Here is a 9,853-nt window from a genome sequence, read left to right on the forward strand (position 1 = left end):
AAATAATTTATTTGACCCTTTAAAGAATGACGACAAATTAAAATATTTATTTTATTTGTTTGCGTCAGAATGCTAGCACTTAGAAATTGTAGATACAACAGACGCTTTATGTGTGCTTTTCCATCATAAAGTTGGCGTGCAAACTTTTCTTTCGTAAGAAATGTCGTAAAATCTGGTTTTGTTGCAATTAGTTTAAAATAGGAAAAATTGTTTAGTTTAGTTACATGGTCAAGTACTAATTCTACCTATACCAACAAATCATTATCTTGTCGAATTATGTTGGGAACTTCTTTATGAATTTCCAAATTTGAAATAGGAATTGGAATGTCAACAGAATGATTACAAAATTATTGTTTCACTCTAAAAGTAAGAACATAAATTAATCAATTTATACTGTGAAGTATCACTAAAATTATACGGTACACAGTAAATATAAGAATTCCACATCAACAAAAAACAAAGTACCATACATCTGAATTTCACATCAACACCAGATAGCAAATGATCACTATTACATAAAAACAAGAGATCAACAAAAAATCCCATGCTTGGAATGACCGGGTTCTCATTCAGAAGCTACCTGAGTCTGGTCTTCTCCTGTAACAGGGACAGGGTAGGAAGTTGGTGCAAACTGTATCTGGGTTTAGTTGATAAGGGGAGAGATGGGATTCTATAGAAATGTAAACACACTACACACGCACACACTGGTATGTAAATCAAGTCTGGAAGAAAATAGCAGAATATAATTTTACTTAACCAACGTACATGAATATATAAAGCAAACAGATAACTACCAAAACATAAACTACGTATCAAACTCCTACCATGACTGTACTGCTATTATTCTGCTATTACTTTGCTCCTAATCCTACGCTACTCCAAATAGCTAACTGCATGCTGCTATTCTACGTAACAACTATTTTATTCAAATGTGTTTAGATTAAACAAATATCCAACACATTCCCCCCTAATCTAAACATGTTTCCAGGCTACGAACTTGATGTAACAGCAGTGAGATTTTCAACACCGATCATCTTCCTCATTTCTTCAAACTTAATTCTTCGCAGTGCCTTAGTTAAGATGTCTGCTCGCTGCTCCTGTGTAACTACGTGTTTAACTACCAGCTTACCTCGTTCGATGCATTCACGGATAAAATGAAACCGTACATCTATATGCTTGCTTCTTCCATGTAGAACAGGGTTCTTCATTAACTCAATAGCAGACTTGTTATCCACATGAAGTACAACTGGTCCAACTTGATGCCCTAAGATTTCCTCCAGCAGTCCACGGAGCCATATGCTTTGGCACGCGGCTGTTGTAGCCGCCATGTACTCTGCCTCGCAAGATGACAGCGCAACTACTCTCTGTTTCTTTGAAGCCCAAGAGATTAAACTCTTATTCAAGTAAAAACATATCCCATCAGTACTTCTTCTATCTATAACATCCCCAGCCAGATCACTATCTGAGAACCCAGATAGAACCTTCCCACTTTTCTCATTTACATACACAAGACCATGGTCAATTGTACCTCTCACATACCTCAATATATGCTTTACTACTTGCTGATGCTTTACTGTAGGTTTGTCCATAAATCTGCTTACTACACCCACAGAATACGAAATGTCCGGTCTAGTATGTGTTAAATATCGCAGACTCCCAACAACACACCTGTACTCAGTAGCATCTACCAACTTGCCTCCTTCATCCTTGTCTAATTGAAGTTTGTATTCCATAGGATATTTCGATGAATTACAGTTCAACATCCCAGCCTTGTCCAACAATTTCTTTGCATATGCAGACTGTTTCAATGTAGTAAACATTCCTCCTTGATTTACTTCTATACCAAGATAAAACGATAGCAGACCTAAATTGCTCATCTCAAATTTCTTGTTCATCTGCAACTTGAACTCCTCAATTTTTCGTTTATCGGACCCAGTCACCAACAAATCGTCAACATAGACTCCTACTATGATCACATTCCCACCTACAGACTTCGTGTACACAGCCTGCTCATGCAAGCACCTTTTAAAACCCAGCTCCTTCAAACATTTATCTAATCGTGCATTCCAGGCCCTAGGAGCTAGACGTAGCCCATACAAGGCTTTTGTCAATTTATACACCTTCTTTTCTTGCCCTTTCTTTATAAATCCCTCAAGTTGTGTGACATATACTTCTTCATGAAGTTCGCCATTTAAAAATGCCGATTAACGTCAAGATGATGAACTTCCCAACCTTCCTTTGCTGAAAGAGCCAATAATAATCAAACGGTATCGAGACGAGCTATCGGAGCAAACACTTCATTATAATCAATCCCTTTTTTCTGAACATAACCTTTCGCAACCAGATGTGCCTTGTGTTTTACTACGTTCCCCTCTGGATTCTTCTTTATTTTATAAACCCATTTCAAGCCGATTGGCTTGTGCCCAGGTGGCAAATCTGTAAGTGTTCAGGTATCGTTCTTCTCGATTGTCTCAAGCTCCAGTTTTATTGCGTCTTGCCACTCTTTTTCTTTTGTTGCTTCGTTAAAAGATGTTGGCCCTTCTATCTTCAGTAGCATCAGCTCATCAATCATATCAACAATCTCAGTTTCATTGTAGATTTCATCCAGAGACCTGAAGTGTCTAGTCTCACTACCATTTACAGAGGACACGTTAGTAGCTCATGTAGATAAATCAGCCATTGCAGTTGTCGATGTCTGCAGAGGTGGTGACTGCAGAGGTGTTACAGGCTCATATTCTGCTTCAACATTACCTCCTGCATCCTCCGAATTAGCCATCTCGATATAATGCCCAGGAAAAGTTACTTTATTTTTTTTATTCTGCTCCCATGACCAGAAGTTACTTTCTTGTATTACTACATCTCTACTTACGTGCACAACACCTGTTCTTGGATCATACAAGCGATTGCCCTTTGTTCCTGGTTCCTTACCGAGATATACAACCAACTTGCTACGGTCGTCCAGTTTTTTCACATGCACTGTTGGAATCTTCATGTACGCTGTACACCCAAGAACTCTTATGTGTCCCAGACTCGGTTTCTTCCCACTCCATGCTTCATACGGGGTTCTGCCATTTAAAATGCGAGTTGGCAAACGATTAAGAACATAAACTGAGTGACGTACTGCTTCGCCCCACATAAATGCTGGTAATTTTGCTTCTTTCATAAAGCTTCTTGTCATAGCAGCAACGGTTCGATTTCTACGCTCCACCACACCATTCTATTGCGGGGTGTATGGCGCTGTGTAATGTCTCTGAATGCCAGCCTTCTCACAAAACATTGTAAATTCCTTCGAGCAGAATTCCCCACCTCGGTCTGTCCTCAAAATCTTAATACTTCTTTCTGTTCCATTCTCGACTAATGCCTTAAATTTTTTAAACATCTCGAAAGCACAACTCTTTTCTTTCAACATGTATACCCACATCTTTCTATTGAAGTCATCAACAAATAACAGAAAATACCGGTTACCTCCAAGTGTCATTGGTGAAATGGGTCCGCAAATGTCTGCGTGTACAATCTCCAATATCTTTCTTGAATCGAAACTGGCTCGGGAGGGAAAGGGATTTCTGGATTGCTTTGACATTAGGCATCCTTCACACTTCTTTAGTGGTTGAATTAATTTCGGAAGTCCATATGCCATCTTTTCCCTCGACATGAGTTCTAAAGCTTGAAAATTTATGTGCCCAAGTCGGGCATGCCAGAGCCAGGTATCCTCCTCTAACTTTGTCAACAAGCATGAAGGCTTACTTTCCTCAAGGCTGATTTTATACAAGCGATTCTCAGATCTTTTCACCTTCATTAGTAGTTTACCGCTGCCCTCGTAAACCCACAAATAATCATCTTCAAGGATCACTTTATTACCAGCCTCAGATAACTGACCCAAACTTATAATATTATTACATAAATTTGGAATGTAATATACCTCCGTTAAAGTCCTTTCCTCACCATTTTTGCATTGGAATGCAACTGTCCCCTTGCCCTTGATACTCACAGTCGATCCATCTCCAAATTTCACCTTCCCGGTCACATGTTCATCCAATTCCCTGAACTTGCCGCGTTGACCAGTCATATGATTGCTGGCGCCGTTATCCAAATACCAGACTTGTGATTCCCTTTGTTCTTCATTATTTGCTCGTAGTTTTGGAACTACAAACCGTGAGTAATCTAAAATCTGAGTAATTCTTTATTTATCTCACATTCATTATTCTGTAAAATACCAAAGTAAAATGGTCAGCTAAGGAACTACCAAGATTGTATCAAAATAACCATGTAACTTACAATATCCTGATAAAAAAGAGGGATATGAACTTTATATATACATGAATTGAATCAATGAGACCTTGATAATATATAAATCGAATCAATGTGTACCTTGATTGAATAAGTAAGATAATTAGAGATACCTGAAATCATGAATTTTGAACCACCGCTTGAAGATCATCTCCTGCCCAAACACAAAACAAAATAATGAAGCAATGAACACAGACTATAGAAGTCGCTAAGAGCACGATGAATCCATTAACTACCCAGTTTGAAATTTGGCACGTTCGAATCACACGGCTAAAATGCAGGGATAAAGAACTGCAAGTGTAGCGTCAGTCGTAACTGAATGTTCAGACCCGGATGTTAACGGGTTGCTCCAACTCTGCGGCAAATACCATTGTATTCAAGTCGGGTATTGACCCATTTTTATCTGGATTATCCAAGAGGCTGTGAAAAGACAAAAAAGGGCTAAGTTTAAATAAGAAGTTAAAAAGGTGGAAGGGCAAAAACAGTCTTTTTCCAGTTTCTTTGTGTTCAGGAATTAAGAATATATAGATAGATATATAGATAGATAAATTTAGCAATGAGAGATATAATACTGGAAATGAGAAGAGATAATTTAGGAGCGGTGGCTCTTTGCTCCAGATGTATTATACATATATATATATATATATATATATATATATGTATATATATATATATATATATATGTATATAGGGGAGGGTTCTGGTACAAACTTACAAACTTACAAACTTTTTTTGTTCAACACATATATAACTTGAGTTCAACATTTTTTCAACATTTTTTGTTGAACATCGACTAAAATAGTGGTGGAGAAGTACATAAACCAATTTTTAAATGTAAGAACTAAGGTAAACATGTTATATAACTAATATTTATGTTTCTAGACCCTACCCAAACCCTAGAGGTATAGTTTAAACATATTTTTAGATATATTCAACACAATGATAATTAGTGTTCAACACCCGATGTTGAACCCCAGTTATAAATGTGTTGAAAACGCGATTTATTTATGCGTTATTTTAAAAAATTGTGATGTTTTTTGAAGAATTTTCAACATGGATACTTTATATAACTAAGGATTAACACGATGGGAGAATAAAAAAAAGTTTGTAAGTTTGTAACTTAAAAAAGTTTTTATTTGATCCTATCCCTATGTATATATATATATGTATATATATATATATGTATATATATATATATATACATACAACAACCTTGCTAGGTTAATTAAGCTAGGCCGAAAGTCCAAACTACTCATTTGGCCCAAATTAAATTTCTAACTGTATTTTTATTTTTGGAACATGCCAGGCAAGTCTATTAAAAAAGTATTTATATGTTTACCTTAATGTATAATTTTTTTTAATTTCCAAATTCTTAAATTGTTTCTTTTTTATTATAATCAATATTTATTACAAAAATTGTATACCTTACTGAGATTATAAAAACTCCCTTAATATTAGCTAAGTCGCTAAATTACTTAATTTGTAAAGCACTTTGATTATATATCTTATTAAATTATTTTATTTGACCTTTTAACTGTATATTTATTTTTCGAACATGCCCAAAAAGTCTGTTGAAAGTATTTATTTGTTTACCTTAATGTATAAAATTTTATTATTTCAAATTTCTAAGTTATTTAATTTATATTATTAATATTTTATTAAACTTATTGTATATCTTACAGAGATTATAAAAACACCTTTAATATTAATTAAGCCATTACATTAATTTGTTAAGCGTTTTCAACACATATTTTATTAAATTATTTATTTGACCCTTTAAAGAATAACGATAAATCAAAAAAATTATTTTATTTGTTTGCGCGAGAATGCTAGCACTTAGAAATAGTAGATACAACAGAAGGTCATTTCAGGCGCTTTATGTGTGCTTTTCCATCATAAAGTTGGCGTGCAAACTTTTCCGTCATAAGAAATGTCGTAAAGGCCGGTTTTGTTGCAATTAATTTATAATGGGAAAAATGGTTTAGTTTAGTTACATGGTCAAGTACTAATTTTACCTATACCAACAAATCATTATCTTGTTGAATTATGTTGGGAACTTCTTTATGAATTTCCAGATTTGAAATAGGAATTGGAATGTCAACGGAATGATTACAAATTTATTATTTCACCCTAAAAATAAGAACATAAATTAATCAATTTATACAATAGATAGTAAGTATCACTAAAATTTTATAGTACACAGTAAATATAAGAATTCCACATGAACAATAAACAAAGTACCATACATCTGAATTCCACATCAACACCAGATAGCAAATGATCACTATTACATAAAAACAAGAGATCAACAAGAAATCCCATACTTGGAATGACCAGGTTCTGATTCAGAAGCTACCTGAGTCTGGCCTTCTCCTGTAACATGGACAGGGAAGAAAGTTGGTGCAAACTGTATCTGGGTTTAGTTGATAAGGGGAGAGATGAGATTCCTCAAAAGAGAGATAAAGATTAAGGCAAGCCATGACTTGCAGATGACGGTGAGGACCATTAGGTCTTTCATCGGAAGACGGGTGAATATCTGCTCCCCTACGAGATGCTCAGTGAAGGTTTTGATGATCACACTGTCAGCAAGCTAATAGCATAAAACTAGTGCTTGTTAGCGAGCTATCAAAGTGATATATGCATGTGCTAACAGTTTGATAAGTTTCAGTGTTATGTTCAACTGTCAGCAAGCTTACAGGTTATTATTCAGGCTTATCAGCAAGCTCACAGCGTGAACAAAATAACAAATGGATAAGGATCAAAGTCGAAAAGCAAGGAGATTTATTAGGAATCGATTTGTAAGGACTTTAATATTTATATATGACTTATATAAATATTAGAGCTCAGTTTTAAATCAAGTATTTCAAACAAAAACGATTTCCTAACTTATAGGAGTTTTTATCTCTTATTCGATCTTATCTAAAACTACTCCTATTTGATTTCAAATTATCGTTTTATATATAAACGTTTACTGAGTTGTTTCAAACGTCTTTATGCTTTTACTCAGTAAAGATACATTGTTCAAACGTTCATTATTCAAGCAAATTAAACGTGAGGTTGTTGGGCCAAGAACGTTGGATAGTTTGTTGAGTTATGACCGTTTGGAATGATGGTATATAAACTTGAGTGTGGTTTCCGTTTTGGTAGAGAACAAGAACACACTTCAAGCTTCTGAAATACAACACATTTACATTGCAAAATCTTTACTTGAGCTCTAGTACTTATATTTGAATATATATATCTATATTGAGTTCATAGTTTCGGTTGTATTACACTCATACATTGTATTGTTCAAAGTGTAAAGGTTTGTTGCTGTGTATCGAGCTTGTGAAACAAGGGAACAAGGGGACTAGTTAGCTAGAAGAGTATACTTGGGAAGTATAGGTCTTGGAGAGCTTTTGGTTCGTGGTTCAGGGGTTTCAGCAAGCTGATAACAGGAACAAGGGTTAAAGGGAGTTATATTATTGAATCATTGTAATCGTTAACATTATTGATTAATAATATAATCTCTTACCAGTTGGTAGGGGACCAGGACGTAGACCATTAGGGTTAGGGGTCGAACCTGGCTAAAATTCTCTGTGTTGCTAGCTTACTGATTATATCTGTTTTGCATTGCATCTGCATTGTTAGCTAGCTGACTGTTTACTCTGAAATTAACAGCAAGCTGTCTGTGACAGTATAACTATTTGGTAACATTAAAAATCGGTCATATTAGCCATAACACCTATTCACCCCCCTCTAGGTGTGTAATTTCAATTGGTATCAGAGCCAAGTTTGTACTAATACTTCTGTAACAGGAATAGTATCGATCGATATGGCTGATAACTTTCAGGGAAAGTCCGATTTTAGAGCTCCTCTCCTCACGGGTTCTGACAACTACAATTGGTGGAAAGGCCAAATGGAGGCTCATCTATCCAGAGATCCCCTAATGCAAAGAGTGGTGCAAAGAGGTCCTTATGAATATCTTGATAAAGATGGCAAAGTCAAGGACGTTGATGTTCTCACAGTGGACGAGCTATCAAAGGTTGCTGCCAACGGAAAAGCAAGGAGTACACTTATCAATGGGTTGAATCAAGCTGAATATGACAAGGTCTCTTCTCTCAAAACAGCTAAGGAAATTTGGGATGCATTGGAGACATATCATGAAGGCTCACAAGGTGTAAAGAAGGTCAAGCTCGGAAAGCTCATGAAAGAATTTGGAAGCTTCGCTATCAAGAAGGGAGAATCCATTCGGGAAAGCCAAGCTAGATTCCAAGTTACTCTTAACAGCCTCGAAAGACTTGGCAAAAAGATTCCTCAATCGGAAATCAACATGAATATTCTTAATGCAGCTCCATTCGAATATGGTGCCAAGGTCACAGCATTGGAGTCAGCTCTCAACATTGATACTATGGATCACCTGGCTAGATTTGCTGAGTTGGAACAATTTGAAGCTAAGATTGAAGCTAACAGCTCAGAAAGCAGCAAGCTGCCAACAGAGAAGATGAAGAATCTTGCACTGCACTCCTCTGTCAGCAAGCTGGAAACGGATGAGGAAACAGAATCAGATGAGGATCTAGCTCTTATGTCCAGGAAAATCAAGAGAATGATTGAAAAGAAAAACAAAATGAAGCGAGAAAAGGGCAAAGCTTTTGGTGCAAAGAAAGATCCAAAGGATGATGCATGTTTTGAATGTGGCAAGAAAGGGCATTTCAAAAGGGATTGCTACAAGCTGAAAAACAAGTCAAAGCCGCCTAAACAGCAAGCTGATTACAAGAATAAAAAGAAATCCAAGGCACTTCTAACTTGGAGTGATGATGAAGATGAGTCAGCTTCTGATGATTCTAGTGATGAGATGGTGAACTTGGCTCTTGTTGATCTCGATGGCTCAATTGATACAACGGATTCAGATACGGACACTAATAGTGAGGTAAACTCTATTAATTCTGAATTACATACTATTGATACAACTACTTGTGAACTAACCATGCAGGATAAGAGTTGTTCATCAATAATGGAACTCATTGATCTTAAGAATGAGAATTATGAGCTCGAGAAAGAAAACGTTCATTTGAAGAAAGTCATAGGTGATTTCTTGAATGAAAAGAGTGCCAAGGCTAGTAGTGGAATCATTGCTACTCTCAAGGAGCAAATCTCACAACTTGAAGGGAACAACTTGCAAATCCAAAGAGGGAATGATACACTCATGAAGGAACTCAGCTCGCTGAGAGCAGATCTTAAAGCTAAGGATGCAAGCTTGGAGGCATTCGAGTTAAGAAAAACCCAAAGCTTAGCCGAAATCTCTATTCAAGCTGAAAAGATCAAATCATTGGAGCAAGAAGTCAAAGATCTTCAGAAAGCCATCGGAAAGTTTGTTCAAGGAGAAGAAAGTCTCAAATCTATGATGAAACAAGCTAAAGGTTCTCATGACAAAGGAGGCATTGGTGCAGCTTCTACATCCACATCTACAATGAGATATGAAGGGTAAAATGGCATTCCATACAATTATGCCATGCCTTGGGTGACTTGTCACAAATGTGGAAAGAAGGGCCATCTTGCTAATAATTGTCCAATAAAGAACACTCAA

At 36.2% G+C, this 9,853-nt stretch overlaps 1 protein-coding gene across 1 annotated transcript; it reads right to left on the reverse strand.

Moving 5' to 3' along the window:
• Nucleotides 1-989: 989 nt before the first annotated feature.
• Nucleotides 990-2,637, reverse strand: LOC108201499 (uncharacterized mitochondrial protein AtMg00810-like). Its single transcript, XM_064089971.1, has 2 exons — nucleotides 2,613-2,637; nucleotides 990-2,173 (listed from the first exon to the last, which is right to left on the reverse strand). The coding sequence occupies exons 1-2, from the start codon at nucleotides 2,635-2,637 to the stop codon at nucleotides 990-992; spliced, it is 1,209 nt and encodes a 402-aa protein (XP_063946041.1).
• Nucleotides 2,638-9,853: the final 7,216 nt, after the last annotated feature.

This window comes from Daucus carota, chromosome 3, assembly GCF_001625215.2.
Source record: "Daucus carota subsp. sativus chromosome 3, DH1 v3.0, whole genome shotgun sequence".
NCBI lineage: Eukaryota > Viridiplantae > Streptophyta > Magnoliopsida > Apiales > Apiaceae > Daucus > Daucus carota.

What these genes read in the sequence shown, in the direction of transcription:
- LOC108201499 (XM_064089971.1), bottom strand. Translation starts at nt 2,637, where the DNA reads ATGGTAGTGAGACTAGACACTTCAG. An exon ending in AGTGAGACTAGACACTTCAG is followed by an intron (nt 2,174 to 2,612) that starts GTCTCTGGATGA and finishes AACTTCATGAAG; the next exon opens with AAGTATATGTCACACAACTT.